Source organism: Lepidochelys olivacea (assembly GCF_965140295.1).
Source record: "Lepidochelys olivacea isolate rLepOli2 genome assembly, chromosome: 3".
In the NCBI taxonomy this organism is placed as follows: domain Eukaryota; kingdom Metazoa; phylum Chordata; order Testudines; family Cheloniidae; genus Lepidochelys; species Lepidochelys olivacea.
The window spans coordinates 45590307-45616744 of NC_140413.1; the positions used below are offsets into that span (position 1 = coordinate 45590307).

The window sequence follows — 26438 nt, forward strand, 5'->3', positions numbered from 1 at the left end:
GGGGACCCAAACTTGTGGCGACATTGATGCCTTCCCAAGCTCCCCTGGCACTGAGAGAGCAGAGGCCTCTGCCCATGCCACAGGAAACATCAAAGTCTCCCTACAAGGGAAAGCCAGCCTCGAATACCACCCTCCACCCCCAGGGGGGCAGTGGAGTGCTGCCGATCCCCCGAGCCGAGGCAGTGCTCTCCATCTCCACGTCGCAGATCTCCGTCGTCACAGCCCAGATCCTCTGGGTTCACCCTCAGTCACCGGCACTGCATTCATGATTCCTGCCATCTCAGCGCCGATAACCTAGGAGGAGGCACCGGTCTTCATACTACCAGCACCGTTTGCCCTCCCGCTGGTCGTCCTCTCGGCACAGATCTCGGTCGCATGCCCCGTGGGAGTGCTCCCATCATGATACCGATCCCCCTTATACTGGCACCAATCCTACCACTCCAAGCACTAGTCTCTGGCGGTGACAGTCAGCAAGTAGACCCAGGCTGCGATGGCTCCACGATAGTCACCAGAAGGGCAATTTAACCCCTCACCGAGACTCCACCAGTGCGACTGGACACCTGAGGCCTCATTGACTTCTATGGCACCACCTAGGCAGCAAGGACAGTGACCAGTGCAGGGGCCTTATTGGAGTGTGTGGTGCATGACAAATTTAGAAAACAAGCCCAAGAGAAATAAAGTATATTTGATAATCAGCAGTACGGTTCTGATGTGATAGATATGCAATTTCCTGCAATATCCTTGAAAAACCTTACTGAATTAAGTTTAAGTATCTTTGGAGTCCATTGTATTAAATGCAAAGGTTATGTGTTATTGTAGGCTGGGTTTCATGTAACTTCTGTAGGGGGAGGTGAATGCAAATTTCCTACCCCCTGCATATGCAAAAAAAAAGTCTAGCCTTTTGAAGCTGCGCCCTGAGGAGTGGACCATTGTCATAAGAACATAAGAATGATCATCCTGGGTCAGACCAATAGTCCATCAAGCTCAGTGTTCAATCTTCCAACAGTGGCCGATTTCATTATCAACATTGAATTTCATCTGCCATTTTGTTGCCCAGTCACCCAGTTTTGTAAGATTCCTTTGTAATTCTTCACATTCTGCTTTGTTTGCTGATCACCTGTTCTTGGAATCTGAAGATCAAAGGCCCAACCTGTATAAAGGAAAGACTGAATTATTCGTGGTTGTGCTAATTATGAGCTTAGGCTGTTATGAACTTGTAACCACAGAAAAAACCCTTGGTGGAGTTCGAAGGACTGATTCCTTCCAAAGCCCTTCAGGTGTGACCTTTAGTAAGTTTATTAACAGAGGCGACGTGTGGGGGAGCATGTAGGGTCACGTGCCCTCTCCCCAACTTCTGCCAGTTTTTTCCACCCCCCGCTCAGCCACATGGTGCAGCCAGATCCCTCCTCCCTGCCAGCAGCTGCCAGACCCAGCAAGCTGCATGCCATGGGGAGAGGCAGGAGCAACACCTGGGAGCTTCAGGGAGGGGCCACTGCTTTCTGGGAGGGGAGATTGAGGGTACGTCTCCCGGGGGGAAGGGGCAGCACATGACTCAAGCTGTTCAAGAGGCAGCCAAACCTTTAAACTGTGGGTCCCCCATCAGCAGGTATGGGTCGTCTCTGCTTATTAGCATGTGTCTAGGTTCTTTTATTTTTATTAATATTTTTCTCTGCAATGCTTTCACCTTACAAATAAATGTGCTTGCTTACAGGGAGCTGTATGGTAACTTGTAACTGCTGACAGTTACATTGTTCATAGTGCTGAAAAGAGAAAGAAGCGCACAGATGCTGGCCTGTTTAGGCAGTCTGGCTTGCTGGGGAAATCACAGTGTGGGCAGGGAATTGTGGAGCCTGGAAAATCCCCAGGCAGGAGGGCAAGAGATGCGGATCTCTACCCAAGGGAAGTGATGGCTAAAGAGCCAGGAGCCTAGAGTTGGGTGCCATTGGTAGACCACAGAGGGGGAATTCAGGCATAGTTGCCCTGAACTATGATATCTGGTAATGCAAGTCCAGCCCTACGTTGGATGTTCCAAAGTCATGAACAAAATGGCATTGTCACCAGAGTAGAAGTGTCTTTCAAACACAGCAGTGAGATGGTTTGTTGTGTAATATAGCCTATCAGACATATGGTACGTTCTGCATCATGATTTTCATTTTAAGAGTTTGCAAAACAAAACAACCTTCACTTGCTACTTGTCTGTATGTTTTCATATGTTTTCTTGATGTTCCCCCTTCACCTTCCTTCTCTGTCTCCAAAGTCCCTCCACCAGGAAGTTGCATATTTGTTCCTTGATTTTATGAATCTTTTGGGGGGGATTTATAAATTTCTGATGCTAGACTCATTTTAAGATTGTGGCCTAACAAATGGTTTTCTGTCTGTGTGGGTGGTCTGGTAATGTGTATCTTATTGGTTGGATAGCAGACAGTGTCTTTATCTGAAGATACTAGAAACAGGAGATGTGAATTTGCTGCAGAGCAGCTAACTCGCCCACTGTGGAAATAGCTGTGATATTTTTGTAACCTCACTTTTGATCAGTTCTTTAGCATAGTGGTGTTATCATAGTTCTCTACAGTCTAGTCCTGTAAAGGGAGAGTATGTGACCCTAATAATATAAGAGACTCCCACCCAGACATCCCAGGTTAGCAAGGGCTTCTTCTTCCATACTTAACATAGAACTGTCTTTCTCTGTTTAACTTTTAAAAACAAAGCTGTTAACCATGTAGAGTGAAGAAACTGTAGGACTTATCCAGCTTGTCAGCAGAATTTATCACTTATCAATAGATATAACCATACAGTAGAACCCTGATTTTATGAACATCAATCTTCTGAATGATCGGTTATATGAACGATTTTTCTGCTGTCTAAGCCAGGTTCCTGCTGCCAAATATGAACTTCAGTCCTTCAACCAACATTCAAGGAATTGTACAGGGTTAAAAACGAAGAGATTTAATGGCAAGGGATTCCGTTCTCTCAAAGAAAAATCATTTTTATTGTATACATTTATTATTGTTCATTATGTATACTATGCACTGTACCTATTGTAATTTTCAGATGTTCGATGTTATGAACTTTTTGATTTTATGGACTGTTCAATTCTCAATTAGTTCATAAAATAGGGCTTTTACTGTATATAAATCCAATCAGCTGGATATTGATCTATCTGAACCTATTAGAAAGTATTTTAAAAGTGTTAAACTCAATGATTCTCTCGCCACTTTCATCCACAGAAAATACCATTGTGGAGTTTTAAAATTAACATTGCTAAATCTTGTATTTTTCTCCATAAACCTCAAAATTGCTCAGTGCCAGTCTGTGAACCATGATGTTCTTGGTGGGGATTGGGGTGAGACAGAATACTTTGAAAGTATCCATAAATGTTGTTAGAATGTAATGAGTATGTCCCATAGATGTTTCTTACTCGTTGGTCTGTTCGTTGGGTGGAGTTTCCCATAAGTAAGTTTTGGAATTTCACAGTGTCCCTGAATTTTTGGTAATCACAATCATAATTTTTTTTTTGCCTTGCAGAAGACTTTTCATTTATCTCTGGAGGACGAAGATTGGTGGGAGGAAAGGAGGTGTTTGCATTTCCTGTGTTCTCGCTGTGTGAGAATCCTAATGTGTATTTTTGGAAAAGTAGATTTTGGACTACTCAGAGAGTTTGTGAAGATGTTTAAGTTTTACAAGTTAGCTAGTCTTATGGATTTCTTCGCTATGTTAGACAGTGTCTCTGACCGTTGCTGTAGGAAGCCTTTTGTGTCTGATTTTTAGATTAGAACAATGTCCAGGTTAGTCCCTTTGGACTCTCAGTGGAGATACTCAAGGGATTCCGATTCAAATTAGATTTTCCTGTGTCTGAACATAGTAGGAAATATCATGGCTCCTCTCCTCCAGATATGTTCTCTCTTGGTCTGTGGTGAATACAGTTTCTGGGGGTAAGATTAAAAAGAGGGGAACCAGCTGACCTAACATTAGTCCTGGATGATCACTGAGCCAGGTTTCTTGTCCAGTGATTTGTCTGCAGTAAAATTATGAATGGTATAAGGCATATTAGACACTGATCTTTAGTTGATCAACCTGACTCTGAGGTCTAGGTTTCAGTCTGTTTTGGGCTCTGATGACACAGGCATTCACTGACTTTACCAGATTCATTATAACTATCCACTGATTTTTCCAGGATCTGGTTGGCATTTTCTCTGTTCGTTGCCTTCAGATACGACTTGTATCGAGGAGGAAAAAAAGTGAATGGTCAGACATTTATATATCTATTTTTAATTTAAAAGGTTAATTTCTAAAGATGGTGGTGGCTGGGGCTTTCACACTCATGAGGGAAAACTTCCCATTCATCTCTGCTAAGTGGTTATTTTTTCTGAGTTGAAATAATCTTTACTTTTACTAGATCTGTTCACCAGAATGATACTTGAAGCATCGTTGTGCTCTTGATTTTCTTTAGATTATCTGACCATTTTAATAGAGGCCAGTTCTTTTTTGGTTTTATTGGCCTCCCTAGCTTGTCTGATAAGACTTTGTATTTTTTATAATAGTTTACTAACTTGATAAAATTCAAAAATTAGGTTCTCCTCTATATAATAGCAATGAGAATAGCATTACAAGGTAAAGTATGACATTATTAGATATTTAGCTTGTTTTCTTTGGCTTTTAAAGTAAAATCTCATGACCTCAAATATTTTAACATAGAGTCTTAACTTTGTATTGCCCAATATTAAAAACAGTTTAAGCACAGCTTGTTTTGTGAATTGCATGCAGACAGGCTGCCAAAATAATTGTAACTAGTTGTTTTTAAATTATGGTATGTTGACTTTAGCAAAGATTATCAAGTGATTGCAAGAATATCTAACATTTTTTATAAAACAGATACTTTTAAAAGATGTGATGTATGCCCAGTACTTTCATTTGTCTACAATATACTGAGCTAGGCATATTAAATAGTGCATTACAGCTTTTATTTTTTAAGATATTTCTTGGACCATCTTCATTATTAACCAAATGGAAGGCCCAAAATCAGAGCTTACTTTGTGCTTAGGCCTTCAGAGCTCACCAGTAACTCCTGGAATGGGAAGGAAATGAACTCTACTTTCACAGTTAACAGCTTCCCAGTGACCACCCTAATCTCCAAAACAGGATCATATTTTCAAAATTTCATGTTCATTGAGTGCTTGCTCATATCCATTCCATGTTAGATGTGTGCATACCCCATGCACCATTGCCAGAGATTTTTCCCTCACTGGTATCCATCAGGATGGCTCTAGTACCTTCTGGTGCCACGTTCTTATGTGCTGGTATAAGGGGTGCCACCAGCCATGCACCCTCTCAGTTCCTTGTTTCCGCCCACAACTGTTGCTGGAACAACCCCTCCTGCTTCAGCAAGGTTTCCCTCTCCCTATTGTCAAGGGACTGGGGTCAGGCATGCCCTGGTCCCTGGGTTTCAAACCTTGTGCTTCCTGTGGCAAGCCTATGCCCATGAGTGACCCACACTCCAGCTGAAGTTTTTGGGAGAGACTTATGTGAGAGACAGGTGACAGATCCCTCTGGACTTTTGACCCCGTACAAAAAGGGACTCAGAGATTAGAGGTTATCTAAATGGAAGCCGTGTTCAGACCAGCCTCAGAGCCAGGCCACTCCCATTCTGCACCAAGCACTTGAGACTCTGTACAAAGTGCTCCTCCGGCAACACGCACTTCCTGGCACCATTCCCCATCTCCAGTGACGAGAAAGCAGCACACTGACAGAGGGTGCTCACCGATGCAGAAGAAAGACAAACATGGGGAAGGCAGTAGAGTGTGACCAGGCCACTCCTCCAGCCCAGGTCCCACGGTGGCACCATCGACTCCATTCAGAGCATTGAGTCTATCCACCTCGAGGTTTCACATCTTCTGAGAGCTCGGAATGCACTGACGGGTCACTGAGCAGATCCTTTTCCTCTCACCATGAGTGGTCCCTTCACCCGGAATTCACCAGGTTTATCTTCCAAATGGGGTGGGTCTCCTCAGGTAGACTTGTTTGCGACCGAACAGAACAGGAAATGTCATCAGTTCTGCTCACTCTGCAGGCACAGCCCAGGTTCCCTCTCAGATGCCTTCCTGCTTCCCTGGACAGAGCTCCTGTTCTACACATTTCCCCCCAACCCCTCTGGTTCACAAGGTCCTCCTGAAAATCAGATGGGAGAAGGCAAAAGTCTTATAGCTTCAGCGTGGGCATGCCAGCAGTGGTTGGGCATGCCAGCAGTGGTTCGTCACGCTACTGGGTCTATCAAGAGCAATCCTGCTTCCACTCTGCCCTGGCCTGATCTCTCAAGACCATGGTCGGTTACGCCACCCAAATCTCGATTCCCTTCACCCACCAGTGCATGGATGTTACATGGCTGAACGCAAAAGAGCAGACCTGTTCATAACAAGTTTGGCAGGTCTTGTTAGGTATTAGGAGGCCATCCACTAGGGCCGAATATAAGCACTTCTCAATTTGGGCATCCCAACAAGGCCTCTCTCCAGTTCCGTCTTCCCTTTAGTCTGTCTCGGACTACTTGCTCCATCTAAAACAGCAAGGTCTGGCCTTCGCATCTATCAAAGTGCATTTAGCAGCAGTTTCAGCCCTTCACCTACCCGTGAATGGAAGGTCAGTATTCTCTCACAAGAGGATGGTCCTTTTACTTAAGAGACTGGAGAGACTTTATCCTCAGGTCCATGAGACAATTCCCCCATGCAACTTAAACCTGGTTTTCTCAAGGCTCAAGACTTCACTTTGAGCCACTAATGTCGTGCCCTCTACTGTTTCTCTCTTGGAAGGTCGCCTTCTTGGTGGCGATCACCTCACTCAGAAGGGTCTCTGAAATCAAAGCTCTTATGTCAGAACCACCATACCTGGTTTTCTTCAAGGACAAGGTCCAACTGCGACCCCACCCAGCCTTCCTGCCAAAGGTGGTTTCGCAGTTCCATAGCAACCAGGCCATTTTCCTGTCAGTCTTCTTCCCAAAGCCTCACAAGAACTCAGAAGAGCAGTTGTACATTAGGCGTGCCCTCACCTTCTATATCAAGGGGACTAAATCCTTTCGCAAATCCACACAACTCTTTGTAGCAGTAGCAGAAAGGATGAAAGGGTGTCCAGTGTCAGCCCAGAGAATCTCATCCTGGATAACCTTGTGCATTTGGGCATGTTACGAGCAGGCAAATGTCCCACCTCCAGTCATCTTAACCATTCATTCCATTAGAGCTTGGGCTTCTTCAGCAGCATTCCTAGTGCAGGTTCCAATCCAAGACATTTGCAGGACTGCAACTTGGTTGTCGGTGCATACCTTCACATCGCACTACACCATTACCCAACAGGCTCAAGATGATGCCAGGTTTGGAAGAGCAGTGTTGTTGTCAGCATGTTCATGAACTCCAAGCCCACCTCCTGAGGTACTGCTTATGAGTCGCCTGAATGGACGTGAGCAAGCACTTGAAGAAGAAAAAACAGTTACTAACCTTCCATAACTGTTGTTCTTTAAGATGTGTTGCTCATGTCCATTCCATGACCCACCCTCCTACCCCTCTGTCGGAGTTAGCCAGCAGGAAGGAACTTGAGAGGGTGCGTGGCTGGCAGTACCCCTTATACTGGCGCATAAGCGCACAGCACCAGAGGGAATAGAACTGGCCCAACAGATACCATTGAGGGAAGAATCTCTGGCAGCGGTCGCACACACACCTAATGTGGAATGGACATGAGCAGCACATCTTGAAGAACAGCAGTTATGGAAGGTTAATAACCGGGTTTTTTCTGTAAGTACCTACATGGGGAACAAATATGGAATAATGGGCTCTTCAGACTAGCAGAGAAAAGCATAACACAGTCTAAGGCTGGAAGTTGAAGCTAGACAAAGTCAGACTGGAAATAAGGTGTAAATTTTTAACACTGATGCTACTTAATCATTGAAACAATTTTCCAAGGGTCGTGGTATCACTGGCAATTTTTAAATCAAGATTGGATGTTTTTTCTAAAAGATATAGTCTAGGAATTATTTGAGGAAGTTCTATGACTTGTGTTATACAGGAGGTCAGACTAGATGATCACTGTGGTCCCTTATGGCCTTGAAATCTATGAAAACAGCTTAGCACCTAATAACTCCCATATAGACACCTAAATGAATGACCGGTCATGAAAAGAACTCTGTTCCCATTTAGGCTTGATTTCCAGTTGTGCTCCTCCCCTATTAAGACTAATGATCCCATTCATGGTCATACTTTTTAAAAAAACTAACAAAACACACTCCTCTGAGTACTGTGTACACACAGAGTTTGAAAATCATGTCAGTATAGAGTTAATTGAACATGCGCAAATCCTAGATCATTCCTTGAATGTAGAGAGGGTTGGTTTTTTTCTTTGTCTGAATGGATGTAAATGTTTCCAGAAAGATCTACATGGTGATGGTAGCAGGGGGAATGATAAATTTCAGGCCACAAGGAGTATATTTGGGGAAAATGAAGCAACATTAGGTTTGTTGAATGGAACGTCCACACCCATAACTATATAATTGCAGGTACAATACTGTAATCTTCAGCAACATATTTACCGAATAAATATTTTGAAACACAACATAGTGGCATCGTTTGAAGTGACAGTTCACAAAATAGAAAAATATGGCCACCATATTATGCTTCTAAATATTTACATAATTGATGTACAATTGAGTAAACAAATATCACTGGGGCAAGTAGGGCTTGTTGTATATGAGGTGTACCTCATTCAGTGCACTAAATGCACCGATAACAACTATGTGGGTGAAATGAGACAATCATTACACTCTCAAATGAACTCACATAGAGAAATGATAATAGACAAAAACACTGTATCACCTGTGGGTGAACACTTTTTCACAAAGCAATCACTCTATAGCTGACCTCTGAGTCCTCATCCTGAAAAGATGAGGACTTCACCTTCAAAAGTTGAGCCTGGGAGCTTAAATTCATAACTTTGCTAGATACTAAAAATCATAAACTGAATAGAGACACTGGATTTATGGCTTATTACAACAATCTAGAACCCATTTAACCCTCTTCCCCCCTCCAGCTTTTTTTTTTAATGGTTATTTCTTTCCCCCCTGTAACTGGAGAGGTGTTAATGGGTTGCTTCACCTTGAATGATCTCTCGAAATGTGTTAACTACTTATACTAAACAATCTGTTCCAGCTTCTTTTTAGCTGTGACACTCTGGGTATGTCTACACTGAAATTAAAAACCGATGGCTGGCCCGTGACAGCTGACTTGGCCTTGTGAGGCTCGGGCTTGTGGCTGTTTAATTGCAATGTAGATGTTCGATCTTGGGCTGCAGGGACCCTGTGAGATGGGAAGCTCCCAGAGCTTGGGCTATAGCCCAAGCCCAAATGTCTGCACCACAGTTAAACAGCCCCTTAGCCTGAGCCTTGCAAGCGTGAGTCAGCTGGTTTGGGCCAGCCATGGGTGTCCAACTGCAATGTAGACATACTCTTTTGAGTATCTTCCCACAACGTGAAGAGCTCTGTGTAAGCTCAAAGCTTGTCTTTCTCACCAACAGAGGTTAGTCCATTAAAAGATATTACCTCAGCCACCGTGATGCTCTAATATCCTGGCACCAACGTCGCTATACCATTGCATACTCCTAAAGAAGCAAGATAGGGATAATGACTTATACAGATCCTTTCAACTTTAAGGATCCCAGAGCACTTTAGAAATGAATTGTTTAATAGCACTCAGTAGTACTACAGGGCAATTTCAAAATTTTAGGTCAGGAAGTGAAGGAAATCCCAGAGGTTCTCCCCAAAATACTTCAAGGTGTCTCAAACTTTGTCATAGCATTCTTGTAGGTTTCTGCATTGTAACGATTTATTTAAAGAATGTAGAGGTAACAGATGGTCACTGGCAAACCTTTTCAATGTTTCAATGATTTTGTCAAGTCCTAAGGAAAAAGAAACTGTTAATATTTTAACTCTGTAAATTCAAAAATTCTTAAGCAGTACTGCAGTATTTAATATGTTTACACTCTGCTTTGGAAATTCTGCTGTTCAGTGAGCAGGTGGCCTGGGGAACATTTTTGAGACAGAAATAACAAAAGATAGGATATCTCCTTGTAACAGTTGAGGCTAAAAGTGAGTAACCTCCAAAGCCTTCTGATATTTTACTTGGAGAAGAAATTTTGTTAACAGCAAGAGACTGGAATTTTTCACTTCACATGCGGTCCATTTTATAGAAGTATTTTTAAAACATCAAAACACTGACTTCAAATCATCTGTTTCTGAGATTCAGTGCACGTTCAAACTCTGTGGAATTAGACCATGGTTTCACTGTCAAACAGATAAAAGTACATATATTCTGGACATGCTCAAAAGTATGTTTTCTTATATAGAAATGGATATGGTCAGCCACAGCAATCATGGATTTTAAACATTTTGGTTAAAACTTTTAGGGTGCGATGAAACTATATACTTTTTTGTGTCCAGTCACATAGATCTTCCGACTGAACCAGTGTGCAAGCCATGGGGCACCTCGATGTTCCTCAGGAAAACTCTGAAGGTTTAGCTGTTCAGGGAGTGTAGACCTCTTAACTTTCCTTCAGAGTTGTTTTCTTAATTCCAGATTTCCCAACTACAAATACAGCCACATCTGCTCAACTTATCTTCTGTTATGCACCTGTCAGCTGAAGTAAGCTTTTTTCCCAGTTTTTGTCTAAGCCAGTGGTTCCCAGACTTGCTCCGCCACTTGTGCAGGGAAAGCCCCTGGCGCGCTGGGCCGGTTTGTTTACCTGCTGCATCCACAGGTTCGGCCGATCGCGGCTCCCACTGGCCTGCTCGAGGCCAATGGGAGCTTCTGGAAGCGGCAGCCAGTACATCCCTCGGCCCACGCCGCTTCCAGCAGCTCCCACTGGCCTGGAGCAGTGAACCGCGGCCACTGGGAAGCACAATCGGCCGAACCTGCGGACGCGGCAGGTAAACAAACTGGCCCGGCCCGCCAGGGGCTTTCCCTGCACAAGCAGCAGAACAAGTTTGGGAACCACTGGTCTAAGCCATTTCTGAGACCGCAATTCAGTGTCTCACTTTTAGCAGGAGATAGTCCCATTAACCAATAGTCAATGAGATTATATGTTTAAGAGTATCTTGTTGAATTAGATCTTCATCCGCTCATCTTTACTGTGTGTGAAAAATACAGCAGGTATTCTGGCATCCCCAGGAGGAGTGAGTGTTCCATCCATTTCACTATGTGCCTGCCTGCCTTAATGGAGTTGAGAGTAAGTTACCTTTGAAAACTGTTTTCCCATGAATTGTTGGACTAGTCTTAAACCATATTTGCAAATAACAAGGTGCTTGTTTGCCTGAGGATCTAGTCTTCTTGGAGACCACATAAAACTTTACTGACTTTAATGGGAGTTGTTATAGTTTATTGATGGAAGGCTATGAGCAGTCATTGGCAAATACCATTCATTAGTTCTCATATCTTGAGGGTTTTTAAACGTTTTTTCCTCCTTCCTGGTGGGCAAGGAATTCTTTCCCAGTTATATACAAAGGAAGATACAGAGAATAAACTGGGAGAATATTCAAGGCTTATGAGTTCTTCAGTTAGCATGAAGAGATATTTTCTAATGGAAACTTTTGAAAGCCCTCCATTTTTAAATTATTAAAAACAAAAAAAAACCCCACAGGCGAGGAGTAAATTTCACAAGAATAAAGCTTCAGTTTCCAGTTGCTAAGCAGCTCCCAGGTCAGATGTGCAAAGACTTCATTTTTCATGTGAAATGCAAAGTGTTTTTAAACAAATATCTTGTCAGTTGTATTAACAAAAATTATACATCATATGGCTTTGCTGAGCTAATCAAAACACACAGCTGCATTACTACTGTCCTAAGGATGGATTGTTTAGTGAGCCAAATGGTATAATTAGCAATAATGGAATAGAAATAAGGAAAGAACAATGTAGGTTGCATCGAAGGGATAATATACTGTGAGATCTGTTAGACTTATAGTAATCTCTCAAGTGAAGTTGTGAAAGCCCCACTGCTTGAATCCATTTTAAATTGGAGTGGTCAAAGCACTCAAGTATATTCTATAGGGAACAGTTATCCACTGCAGATATCTGAACAAAACAACCTTGTCTCTTTTCAGTCTGCAGCTTCTGTAATGCTCCATGATTCACATTATTATCAAAATATTATCTGTAAAATAAATGGGTAGTGATACTTCCTGATACTCATTTCACACCTTAGGTATTATCACTTTCCTTCTATCCTATCTCAACATGATATCTCGTACTGTTTTCTGTTACTGGCTTGATTTTATAGAAGTGTCGAAACAGGATTAATCAAATATCTCCAGGTTAAATGTGATCTGGAGCTGGAGAACGTGCATGTTTTTACTGTCCGTCCTTGCTTTTTTCAAAAATTCTTTAATAGCAGAATCCAATTTGTCATGCTGCTGCTACTATTTCAAACAGTGCTCCCTTGGCAGTGGCGGTATAAGCAGCAGGGATGCGGTGTTGAGCAAAGTGAAAACAAAATTGTAGAGAAAATGGGATGAGGAAGGGCCAGGAACAGAAGTTGCAAAGATGTGTGCACACACAGAGAGGGGGACTGCACCATTAAAGTATAGCCACATCGTTTTAGTTAGGAACAGAATTTGGTTACTTGTATGAGGAAAGACCTTTGATTGCCCTTAATCAGCCCCTTCTGGCAAACTGAAAAATTGGATGGTTTCAGAGTAGCAGCCGTGTTAGTCTGTATTCGCAAAAAGAAAAGGAGTACTTGCGGCAGCTCGCTTCGTCGGATGCATCTGATGAAGTGAGCTGTAGTTCACGAAAGCTTATGCTCAAATAAATTGGTTAGTCTCTAAGGTGCCACAAGTACTCCTTTTCTTTTTGAAAAAGTGGAGTTGATGGGCTATCAGAATAACATCTCAGACAGTGGGATGGTTGCGGTTATACAGTGCATTTGAAAGAGGGAGAATTAGTATTTAGGGAGGAGAAACAATGTAAGCATATTGGAATCACCAATTACACTTTGACAGTGGGGCCAAGAATAGCATCCTGTCTAATCACACATAATTTGAATAGATTTCTATGTCACTGATATTGAGGGGTAATGGAACTCAATATTTAGTGGACAAAAAATTTGTTTCACACAGGGAGTAAGATGTTGGGTGAATATTAAACTTGTTTGAATGTACCTGTGTTTATGTTTTGCCTTCTGAGTTGGTTCCAGGAAACAACCTTTATGTTCTAACACTTCTTCACAATTTCAACTCACTTTATACCCCTGTGAGACAGAAAGAAGCTATAGAAGGGACATTTTTCACACTCCCCACTCGTAGAATTTAAATGGTGTTCATTACTACTTACAGAGGTTCCCAAACCTTTCCACAGTGAACCATATATTTAATACAGAGATTGTTTTGTGGACCAGCCTCCCTTTCCATTAACAATCACATAATATCTCTATTGCAACTACACAGTTGTTCAGGTAAAAATACATTAAATATGTTCTATCTTCTTAATACAGTTTAGGAAATGGATATCAGTAGGTGAAACCAGCAACATGTAGCCAGACCGCTCTACACAGACCATAGTTTGGAAACCACTGAACAGTCATCTTTTGAAAATGGCTTTTCCTTTGTATATTTTCAGTATTTAAGTCCAGCTAATTTTATCCTTCCAATGTGTATTTGTGCTCTTTCCTAGGGCTTGCAGTATTAAAACATGTGCTGACGCCACGTGTAAAGGCAACTCATGTTGCCATTGACTCAATGAAGAATTACTTAGATGCAGTTTATGATGTTACAGTAGCATATGAAGGTACTGTGGACCACAAAGGGCAAAGAAAAGTGGCACCATCCATGACTGGTGAGTTGACATTATTTATTAATTCATACATGCACTTATAAAAATACAGGGCCAGATCCATCGCACAGCTCAGTTTGCGCTGCTCAGATGGTTAATAGCAGCAGTATAGCTTGGTGAATCCAACCCACTGAGGACCTTGCATTGGGGATCCATGGATGATGAACATATATAGTGACTCCTACACAATTTGGTAGGAGGTTCCCAAACTGTAGGCTCCTATACCAGGTCACTGCTTCTGGCTCTCAATTCAGGGAGTATTCCCATGGCCAAGTCCTGCCAAATGATTAAGATGAACTCTTGTGGCCATTGGCAGCCAGATGACATTAACTTTTAGGCTTGTGCTGACTCCAGGTTTGGGAGACTATAACAGTTGCTTAACGCCTTCCTCTCTGGCCCCCCTATTTTTGTCATGCTTTTGGATTTCTGTGGAACAGCTTAGAGTATAACTGCTAAAATTTATATGGGAAAGTATACACTTAATAATATTATTTGAAAAATTAAAATACAATTATTACAGTTTAATGTAATCTAAAATCTTATAGGAAAATATAGCATTTTGTCTCCTAGGCCCAACCAAGTCATATGGACACATGTCCAATAAAACTTTAAACAGTGTCAATTTTAAATCAACATCTTTTATTGCACTGTAGCTTTTCCAGAGGTTTTTTTTTTTTTAATATAACCTTCTGCTCTTATAAAGTTCAATTGCTTTCAATTATCATGTGCTATTAGGATGAATTAATGGAGATTTCTAACTTAACTAAGTAGTAGTAGTTCCTTTAACTCTCTTAAAACAGGAGACAGAATTTATTTTTTACTGTAACAAAGTAACTCAAGTTTGCTTGCAACCGTATTGACATGCCAGATGTTTTCCTTTTGCCAGCTTCAATTGGTGAATTATCATCACTTCTAGGCATCACTGTCTGGATACATTAAGTTTCCTTTGTCAGTAATGAAGGCCAAAATGTTCATTGTCAAACCTGGTCTTTAATTGTAATTTGTCTTTTCAGTACATTAGAAATCTGACTTTGCATATTAGCTGACTAGGCCTTTTTGACTTCAGAGTCTGCTTTGGTGCAGAATTGTTTTTTTAAGTCGGGGCAAGACTAAAAAGGATTGCATGAGCATTTTTACTCTATTCTATAAATATAAAGTATGCAGCTGAGCTTTGGGTTACTCTTCTGTGCTAGTATGAAGGAGGAGCCTGGATCTTTATCTAACCAATATGACCATTGTTTTGTTACAGTTTAATGGTGGGTTTCTTGTACAAATCTTAAGTGTGACCCACACGTTTTTTTCAAAATAATTATTCAACATATTCCTTCATTGCAAAAATTATGTATATAAAAATCTGTCTTTTCAGAGACCTTCAGGTCTCCTTACAGATAGACATTCCTTATTCTTCTTCCATCTAAGAATAACTCTTAGATGGTAGACAGAAATGTAGTTCAGCTGTTCCCAAATCCAAATTATTTTTTGTTCAATTATAAAATATTTTCAAGAACATTTGAAACTTTTTGCTGTGACTTGCATTTTTTTCCCTATTTAATGTTCCGAACTCCAAAAACATTTTGTCTCCTAGGCCCAACCTAGTCATATGAACGCATGTCCAATAAAACTTTAAACAGTGTCAATTTTTAATCAACATTTTATTGCACTGTAGCTTTTCCAGAATTTTTTTAATATAACTTCCTGCTCTCAAAGTTCAATTGACTTCCCCATTACTGTTATAATACAAGTTTGTTTATTAAATATATTTGTCTAGTTATTTTAGGTAAGGATTCCATACATTATTACTTTTCATCTTAAAGTTCTCTTCAAACTTTTTTGGCAGCTCCCTTGTACTGAGTATTGCCAAGATGCACTTTTGTAAAACCTGATTCAGTTCGTAATTCTGCAAGCCTGATGAACATCTGTAGTGAACATTTTGAGAACACTATTTTCCATTCAGTTCTTCAATATTAACATTTAGCTTTCTCTTTTTTTAAAAAAAAAATCTTTTTGAACTTTTATCTTGTCTTAAGTGTTATGATCAACGAATATATTCTGTTTGTAAAGTGCTGCGTAAGTTTATGATAAACAAATATATAAAAAAATTTGAGATGTATCCTTCGGCCAACTAATTGTGAAGGTTGAGATGATTACGGCCTCACACTTGTTTGTACTTTCAGCAACAGAAAAAATAACACATGTGATGAACATTCAGCTAAATAGTTATTTTATTCATAACCAAGTAGCCGTATGAAACATCTATCCAAAACATACCAGATTCTTGTAATAGTCACATAATCTACGTAATTTATTATTGGACGTATAAAAGCTAGGGCTGTTAAGTGATTAAAAAAATGATGATTAATCATGCAATTAAAAAAATTAATCATGATTAATTGCTTTGTTAATAATAGAATACCATTTATTTAAATATTTTTGGATGTTTTCTACATTTTCAAATATATTGATTTCAATTACAACACAATACAGTGTACAGTGCTCATGTTATATATTTTTATTACAAATATTTGTGCTGTAAAAAACAAAAGAAATAGTATTTTTCAATTCATCTCATACAAGTACTGTAATGCAATCTCTTTATCATGAAAGTTGAACTTACAAATGTGGAATTATATACAAAAAGAAACTGCATTCAAAAACAAAACAATGTAAAACTTTAAAGCCTACAAGTCCACTCAGTCCTACTTCTTGTTCAGCTAGTCATTCATACAAACAAGTTTGTTTACATTTGCAGGAGATAATGCTGTCCACTTCTTGTTTACAATGTCACCTGAAAGCGAGGACAGACGTTTGCATAGTACTGTTGTAGCCGGAGTTGCAAGTTTTTTACGTGCCAGATGTGCTAAAGATTCATATGTCCTTTCATCTTCAACCATCATTCCAGAAGACATGCATCCATGCTGATGACAGATTCTGCTCGATAATGATCCAAAGCAGTGCAGACCAACGCATGTTCACTTTCATCATCTGAGTCACATGCCACCAGCAGAAGGTTGATTTTCTTTTTTGATGGTTTCGGGTTCTGAAGTTTCCACACCTAGGTGTTGCTCTTTTAAGACTTCTGAAAGCATGCTCCACACCTTGTCCCTCTCAGATTTTGTAAGACACTTCAGATTCTTAAACCTTGGAATGAGTGCTGTAGCTATCTTTAGAAATCTCACACTGGTACTTTCTTTGCATTTTGTCAAATATGCAGTGAAAGTGTTCTTAAAACGAACATGTGCTGGGTCACCGTCCGAGACTGCTATAATATGAAATACTTGTCAGAATGCAGGCAAAACAGAGCAGGAGACATACTATTCTCTCCCTAGGAGTTAAGTCAAAATTTAAGTATATTATTTTTTTAATAAGCGTCGTGATCATGAAGGCATTTCCTCTGGAATGGTGGCCAAAGCGTAAAGGGGCATACAAATGTTTAGCATATCTGGCAAGTAAATACCTTGCAGTGCCAGCTACAAAAGTGCCATGCAAACCCCTGTTGTCACTTTCAGGTGACATTGTAAATAAGAAGCCGGCAGCATTATCTCCCGCAAATGTAAAGAAACTTGTTTGTCTTAGCGATTGGCTGAACAAGAGGTAGGACTGAGTGGACTTGTAGGCTCTAAAGTTTTACATTGCATTGTTTTTCACTGCAGTTATGTAACAAAAAAAAATCTACATTTGTAAGTTGCACTATCACAATAGAGACATTGCATAATAGTAGTTGTATGAAGTGAATTGAAAAATACTATTTTTTATCTTTTTTATAGTGCAAATATTTGTAATCAAAATAATATTTTGAAGTGAACAATGTATACTTTATTCTGTGTTGTAATTGAAATCAATATATTTGAAAATATAGAAAAACATCCAAAGATAGTTAATAAATTTCAATTTGTATTCTATTAACAGTGCGATTAATTGCGATTAATTTTTTCAATTGTGATTTACTTTTTTTGAGTTAATCACGTGAGTTAACTGCGATTAATCAACAGCCCTCGTAAGGATATATGAAAAATTACTAATATGGTCATTGTTGTCATTCTCTTCAACCCTCAAGCCACAAAATAGAAGAAAAGTATATGTTCTGAAAAGTCAAGACCATTCTACCATTTGCCAGGCAATAGCCGAAGAACTGTTTTGTTCAACAATTAATATAACATGGTTTGAGGGCACTGGGAATCAATACAGAAAAATTCCTAAAATTACTATTATAGAACATCCAGTATATGATATGTAGATATTCATGTCAGAATTAAAAGGGGAAAAAAATGTAACTCACATCAAAAACAAAATGGCAGCACAATCATGTTAACTTCCAAAAGAAGATAAAGTTGACATTCCTTTTTCAATTTAGTAGCTTTGATTGGAATTTATTGCATGGAAAACAAACTTTTGATAAGCACAACTCTAATTGAAGGCAATAGATTTATTATGTTAAAGCATTATTTCCCATGTGAATGAAATTTGACTTCCGTAAAGTTAAAACATATTTCTCAAGAAATCCAACATGTTTTCATAACTGTAAAACAAAATTCTTCACAAAAGCCCCTGTCATTCTCAGAACCCATGTGTGTCTAGGGACTTGGTTAATTCTTTGCTCACAATTTTTGTTCAGTGGTAGTCATGAGTAAGGCTACGCTGTAGTCACGGGTATTTTTAGTACAAGTCATGGACAGGTCACAGGCAGTAAACAAAAATTCATGGCCCGTGACCTGTCCATGACTTGTACTAAAAATACCCGTGACTAAATCTTGAGGGGAGGTATCGCCAGTGCGGCCCAGGGATCACTGTGGGTGCAGGGGGTGGCCCGGGACCCCACTGGTGCTGGGGAGGTGATTGGCAAGGCTGACAGGCTTCCTACCTGGCTCCTCGCACCACCCTGGAAGCAGCAACATATCCCTCCCTCAGCTTCTAGCTCTGTGTGCTGCCCCCACCTCAAGCATCGGCTCTGCAGTTCCCATTGGCTGGGAACCGCAGCCAATGGGAGCTGCGGGGGCGGTGCCTGCAGGCAGAGGCAGCGCACGGAGCTAGAAGCTGAGGAGGAGGGACATGTCGCCACTTCCAAGGAGCCTCCCATGGTAAGTGCCACCCAGAGCCCGCACCCCTCCCACTCCCCAGCCCTGATTCTCCTTCCACACGCACCCAAACTGCTGCTTGGTGGGGGAAGGGACACAGTGGCCCAAAACAGACCCAGCAAAGGCTGGTGCGGCTGGCCCAGGGGCTGCCTGAGCTCCTCAGGCAGCCCTCGGGCCAGCTGCTGCAGAAGTCACGGAGGTCTCGGAAAGTCACGGAATCTGTAATCTCCATGACAAACTCGCAGCCTTAATCATGAGAGAGAAGGTAAAGTGGGCACTACGTACTCTATGGTTAAAATACAGTGCCTCTCCAGACAAGCAAGATGTTGTCAATGTAAATGACTAAAGAAACAGAACCTAAGAACTGTATTAGATCAGACCAATGGTCCATCTAGCCCAGTATCATGTCTCTGACAGTGGCCAGTGACAGATGCTTCAGAGGGAATTGACAAAACATTTGACAGAATTTACAGTCAATTCTGAAAAGTCCTTCTGGCACCTTAGAGACTAACAAATTTATTTGGGCATAAGCTTTTGTGGGCTAAAGCCCACTTCCCTCAGATGCATGGAATGAAAAATACAGTAAGCAGTATACATATACAGCACATGAAAAGATGGGAGTTGCTTTACCAAGTGTTGGGGGGGGGGTCAGTGCTAACGAGGCCAATTCAGCTAAGGTGGAAGTGGCCTATTCTCAACAGTTGAAAAGAAGGGGTGAATATCAAGAGAGGGAAAATTACTTTTGTAGTGCTAATGAGGCCAATGCAATCAAGGTGGATGTCGGCCATTTCCAACAGTTGACAAGAAGGTGTGAGTATTAGCAGAGGGAAAATTACTTTTTGTAATCAATTCTAAGTCAGCCTCTGTCATCCAGTCTCAGTTTCTGGCAGTTGGAGGTTTAGGGACACCTGGAGCATGGGGTTGCGTCCCTAATAGCTGTTGATGTACCTATCCTCCATGAACTTACCTAATTCTTTTTTTAACCGTTATACTTTTGGCCTTCACAACATCATTTAGACTGCAAGATTTTGTATTTATAGTTGGAAGGTTTTTTATTCCAATATGCATTACTTTGCACTTTTCAACATAGAATTTCATTTGCTATTTTGTCACTCAGTCACCTAGTTTAAATGAGATTCCTTTGTGGTTCTTCACTGTCCACTTTGGACTTAACTGCCTTGAGTAATTTTGTTTCATCTGCACATTTTTCCACCTGACTGTTCACCCACTTTTCCAGATAATTTATGAACATGTTGAACAGCACAGGTTCCAGTACAGATCCTTGGTGAACCCTGTGTTGTCTCTTTTCACTGTGAAAACTAACCATTTGTTCCTACCCTTTGTTTCCTATCTATTAACCAGTTACTGATCCAGGGGAAGATCTTCCCACTTATCTCATGACACCTTAGTTTACTTAAGAGCTTTAGTTGTGGGATCTTGTTGCAGGCTTTCTGAAATCCAAGTACACTATAGTCACTGAAACACTTGTGTCCCCATGCTTTTTGACTCCCTCAGAGAATTCTAATTGATTGGTGGGGCATGATTTTCCTTTTCAATAGTTATGTTGACTCTTCCCCAACCTATCTTTTTCATCTCTGTGTCTAATAATTCTGTTCTTTACTTTCAACTAATTTGCTTGGTACTGGATTTAGACTTGCCAGGATTGCCTCTGGAGCTTTTTTTAAAAATCAAAATGATATTTGCTACTGTCCAGTCAACTGTTTCAGAGGCTGACTTAAGCAATAGGTTACATACCACAATTAGTAGTTCTGCGGGAAGCGGCGTGGCCCGGGCCACCACTTCCCTCCGTTCACATTGGCCAGGAACGGCGAACCGCGGCCACTGGGAGCTGCGAGCGGCCATATCTGCAGACACTCAGGTAAACAACGTGTCTCACAGCCCGCCAGGGGCTTACCCTGAACAAGCCGCAAACCAAGTTTGGGAACCCCTAGTCTACTGGCACCACTGATTGTTTGACAGACTTTCTGCTTCAGATGTACTTTAAAGAAAATTGCTGTTCGTGTCTTTTGTTAGTAGTCCTTCAAATTCTTTTTTGGCCTGCTTTATACTTCTACATTTGACTTGCCAGATTTTGTTCCTTTCTATTTTCCTCACTACGATTTGACTTCCAATTTTTAAAAATATGCCTTTTTGCTTCTTATCACCTCTTTTTTACTCTTGTTTAGCCATGGTAGGATTTTTTGGTCCTCTTATTATTTTTTTTTAATTTGGGATATACATTTAATTTGAGTCTCTATTATGGTGTTTTTTAAATAGTTTCTGTGCAGCTTACAGGCATTTTGCTCTTGTGACTGGTCCTCTTAATTTCCATTTAACTAGCTTCCTCATTTTTGTGTAGTTTTCCTTTTTGAAATTAAATGCTACTGTGATGGGTTTCTTCAGTATTCCCCACCCCTCAAAGGATGTTACCTTATGGTCGCTATTGGCAAGCGGTTCAGCTATAGTCATCTCTTAGGACCTCATCCTGTATACCACTTAAGACTAAATCAAGAATTCCTTTTCCCTTCAGGGTCTCAGGAATAGCTGCTTTGAGAAGCAGTCAGATGGTGTCTAGAAATGTTATCTGTCCTGAGGTGAGGGGTACCGACTATGGGGATAGTTGAAAGCCCCATTATTATTGGGTTTTCTTTTTTGTAGCCTCTCTAATCTCCCTGAGCATTTCACAGTCAATGGCCTCATACTGGTCAGGTGGTCAATAGTATATTCTTACTGCTATATCCTTATTTTTCAGCCAAGGAATTTCTATCCATAAGGGTTCCATCGTATATTTGATTCATTTAAGATTTTTACTATATTTGACTATGCTTTCTTTAACTTAGTATCACTCCCAGCTACTCTGTCATTCCTGTGTATTTTGTATTCTGCTATTACTGTGTTCCATTGATGACCATTGGTCCACCAAGTTTCTGTGATGACTATTATATCAGTATCCTCATTTAATACCATACACTCAAGTTCATCCATCTTAGAATTTAGACTTCTAGCATTTGTATACAAGCACTTATAAAATTTGTCTATATTTAGTTATCTGCCTTCATGTGATGTAATGGAATGGGACTCTTTTTCATTTGAGTATTTTTCTTCATTTCCTGTTTGTACTTTATCAACTTCTGTCCTCACTCTATTATCCTAGGAAAGAGGAATCTCCTTTAATAAATTCTTCCCTATGGGATGTCTCTGTCCAAACCATGTGCTCCTCCACCCCAATCAGCTTTCCCTCAGACCTTAGTTTAAAAATTGTGCCAAGAATACCTGTCCTCCATTCCTCATCCCAATCTCAGCAATATCTCAGGAGTCTCCAAGCATGCCTGTTCGTAACTCCCCATCCAGAGGGGCAGAGCATCCCCAGATCCTGGTGCGCACACATTAGAGTGCCCTAGAAGGGCAGTTATCAAAGAGCACTTCGGAGGGAAGGATGGTGAGAAGAAGGGCTTAGCCCATCTCTCCCCCCTGAAAGGCAAGTCCTCTCCAGTACCTGGCTTACATGAAGGGGGACATGGAGGGGAGTCAGATACCCATAAATGGTTAACCACCTCCCCACCCATCCTGATCCTGGCACACATACAGGAGCACAGGGAATGGGGCTCAAAGAGAGGCAAGATCCTCATATCTCAGCAGGGAGAGGGGCTGTGACCCTCCTAGATGGTCCTGACACACACACACACACAAAAGTAGTGAGTGGGGCTCAGACCCGCCCAGATCCTGCCCCACACTCAGAAGGCAAGAATGTAGGTGTGAGGCAGCCCTGCCCCTATTCTCCCCCGCCTCTCCCTTCCCTGTGTCCCTTACCTCTTCCTCCTCCCTCCCATTGAGGTAGGCCCAAACCCCCGACCCCTTTCCTCCCACTCTCCCATCCATAAAATGCCCCTCCCCTTCCAGCAAACATTTGTATGTCTAATTATTTTTGCAAAAATACTTTGATTACACCCCACACCACCCCCATCAGAGACAGATTTTTAGCAATATGCCTTGTGTTTGAGGTGGGACTCAAACTGACGCTCATTGGATGTGCCAGTTTCAGAAGGAGTACTGCTTATCTTGAGCCATCTAGTTGATGTGAAACTTTCAGCACTAAATCCCGTTGGCTCCTCTGTCTGTGTATGCTCAGTGTAATCTGTTTGGTGCAATGCCAAACATTGCAAAGGTTGAAGTGCCTAATTAAAGAACTAAACCCTTTGGCTAATAATATTTTCCAAGCTAATGCACTCTATTGGAATCGCTCACAAGCACTTGAGACCCTCGTGTAATCATCTCAGCCCTCGTTTGATCTGTATCTGCACAAAAATTAGCTGCTAGAATGTGTCAGCTTGAAGAAAAGCTGTTTGATTCCAGGGCTATGTCTTGAGAACTCCTTGTTTAAATAGCCCCAAATTTGGATCACTGACCAAACCCCATGCCCCCATGAGGCACACAAAATTTAAAGGCAATCTGAGTAACCACACAGATTTTAGAGTATTTGAAGAGTCGGGCTTTATACATAAAGCTGGTTTTAATCTGAGGCCTTGTCTACCCTATGAAATTAGGTCGATTTTATAAAAGTCGATTTTTAGAAACCAATTTTATACAGTCAATTGCGTATCTCCACACTAAGCGCATTAAGTCGGCGGAGTGTGTCCTCACTACCGTGGCTAGCGTCAACTTACAGAGCGGTGCTCGGTGGGTGGCTATTCCACAGTTCCCGCAGTCGCCACTGCCCATTGGAATTCTGGGTTAAGCTCCCAATGCCTGATGGGGCAAAAACATTGTTGGGGGTGGTTTTGGATACATATCAGGCCTCCCTCTCTCCGTGAAAGCAATGGCAGACAATTGTCTTGCACCTTTTTACCTGGGTTACCCATGCAGATGCCATACCACGGCAAGCATGGAGCCTGCTCAGCTCACCGTACGTCTCCTGGGTGCTGTTGGCAGATGCGGTACTGCATTGCTACACAGCAACAGCTCCTTGCCTTCGCGGCAGACAGTGCAGTAGGACTGATAGCCGTCGTACGTCTCCTGGGTGCTCCTGGCAGACCTCGGTGAAGTCCACAGACATGGCTATCCTCCTCTTAAAGCACCGAATGGGAGCCAGAGACTCCAGGTCATTCTCTTCTTTAAGTTTCGTCTCATGGAGATTCAGTCCTGCCTGGAATATCATGCGAGCTGGAGGCTTCTGCCTCAGGCTGCTGTTCCAGCTGGCAGCACCATGCAGTCACACCTACCCCTGGCTCCCATGGCTCGTGAAGCCTGGACAGAAATAAGGAGCAGTTCAACTATAGGCTGAGCAAGTGCAGAATGGTGGTAGAATGTGCTTTTGGACGTTTAAAACTTGCTGGCGCTGTTTGCTGACTAGGTCAGACCTCAGCACAACCAACATTCCGATTGTTATTGCTGCTTGCTGTGTGCTCCATAATATCTGTGACAGTAAGGGGGAGACATTTATGGTGGGGTTGGAGGTTGAAGCAAATCGCCTGGTGTCCGATTTTGAGCAGCCAGACACCAGGGCAATTAGAAGAGCACAGCAAGGCGCGCCGCACATCAGAGAGGCTTTAAAAACCAGAATCCTGGCTGGCCAGTCTTCGGTGTTACAGTTGTGTGTGTTTCTCCTCGATGCAAACCCGCCTCCTTCGTTGATTTTAATTCCCTGTAAGCCAACCACTCTCACCCTTCGAAATAAAGTAACTGTTGTTTTGAAACCATGCATTCTTTCTTGATTCATTTTTTAAAAATGAGATAATGGACAAGGTAGCCCGGGTGGGGTGGGGGAGGAGGGAAGGGCAAGGCCACATTGCTTATTGTAGCCACACTAAAAATCAAACTGTTTGAATGACAGCCTTCTGTTGTTTGGGCCATTCTCTGGAGTGGAGTGGCTGGGTGCCTGGAGCCTCCCCCTCTGCGTTCTTGGGCATCTGGGTGAGGAGGCTACCATGGAGAGGAGGGTAGGCGGTTATACAGTGGATGCAGCACGGGTCTGTGCTCTTGTTGGCTTTCCTGCAGCTCCAACAGATGCTTCATCATGTTGGTTTGCTCCCCCAACAGATGCTTCATCATGTCCATTTGCTGTCCCAATTAGCCTCAGTATTGCATCCTGCCTCCGCTCTTCACGCTCACTTAATTCTTTCCTGGCCTCTGCCACTGAATGCCTCCATGTATTAAGCTGTGCCCTATCAGTGCAGGAGGACTACATGAGCTCGGAAAACATGTCATCGTGAGTGTGTTTTTTTTCCGCCTTCTAATCTGCGATAACCTCAGGGACGGAGATGATAGGGGATTCTAGGCTCTACGATTCTGGGGGGACTACGTGGTCACCTGTGCAGCCGAGTTTGCCACACTGACCAAACAGGAAATGAAATTCAAAAGTTCCCAGGGCTTTTCCTGTGTACCTGGCTAGTGCATCAGAGTTGAAAGTGCTGTCCGGAGCGGTCACAATGGAGCACTTCGGGATAGCTCCTGGAGGCCAATCTCGTCAATTTGCATCCGCACTACCCCAAATTCAACCAAGCAAGGTCAATTTTAGTGCTGTTCCCCCCCCTTGTTGGGGAGAAGTACAGAAGTCTATTTTAAGAGCCCTTTCAGTCGACGGAACGGGGTTGGTTGTGTGGACGCAGTTTTTTTCTTAAATTGACCTAACACAGCTAAATTCGACCTAACCCTGTAGTGTAGACCAGGCCTTAACTATAGCAAAGTTGGTGCAGGGCTCCTTGCTGCTGTGGTACTGCATCACAATCCAACCCCAATCACTGAATGAAAGTTCTTCCTATTTGTTGGTTATTCATTGCCTCTTGTGACATAAGTGAGTGGTCTCAGTCAAGTTTCTTGAGGACATCCCTCAAAAGAACTGGTGGTTACACAAAATTATCTTCTCCCACACCTCTCAAGTTGGTATCTCCTGGTAAGGGATGAGACAGTTTGGTGGACCAGTTTGGGGAAGCTTGCACTGCTAGTTACCTGTTTATTTTTAATAATCTCTGTTAGACTCCAGTGTTGTCATTGGTACTTCAGTGAACACGAAATTCATATTTGTCTCTTTATATACTCTGCCTGGGGTTTTTAACACAAGCAGATGGTATTTATCTGGGATTCGAGATTAAATAAAGTGTGAAGTAGTAGCATCTGACAATGATAAACACTGAATAAAGATAGCAAGTGACATAAAGATAGACTCTGTGTTACAGGAGCCAAAGGAAATCCTGAAAAGTACTGACTGAGCCCTATCGCCATTCCAGACAACATGATCTGAAAAGTTTTGTTTTGTTTTATAGTTACTACAGCATTTTGGTCAATATAACCTGAGAGGATTAAACCAGTTTGACTTTCTTGAGGGAAAATGATGCCTTTCTTATTCCTTAAATTTTTGGTACAATCTAATAAAATGGTAGATAAGTAACCCAGTGAGAATAATTTCCTGGATTTTTCAAAAGCATTTAGATTAAATCCCTCAAAAGATGATTAATGAAGATTGAATTGCTATGGATTAATGGTCAATATCTTGTGAATTAAAAGATGGCTAACAGATAGAAAA

General features: G+C 41.7%; 1 protein-coding gene across 1 annotated transcript in view; it reads left to right on the forward strand.

Moving 5' to 3' along the window:
• The window catches only part of AGPAT5 (1-acylglycerol-3-phosphate O-acyltransferase 5), a 120348-nt gene that overhangs the window by 72467 nt on the left and 21443 nt on the right, over positions 1 to 26438 (forward strand). The window contains exon 6 of the mRNA XM_084624310.1: positions 13689 to 13850. Within this exon, the coding sequence (XP_084480436.1) occupies positions 13689 to 13850 (162 nt within the window). The remainder of the gene's footprint in view (positions 1 to 13688; positions 13851 to 26438) is intronic.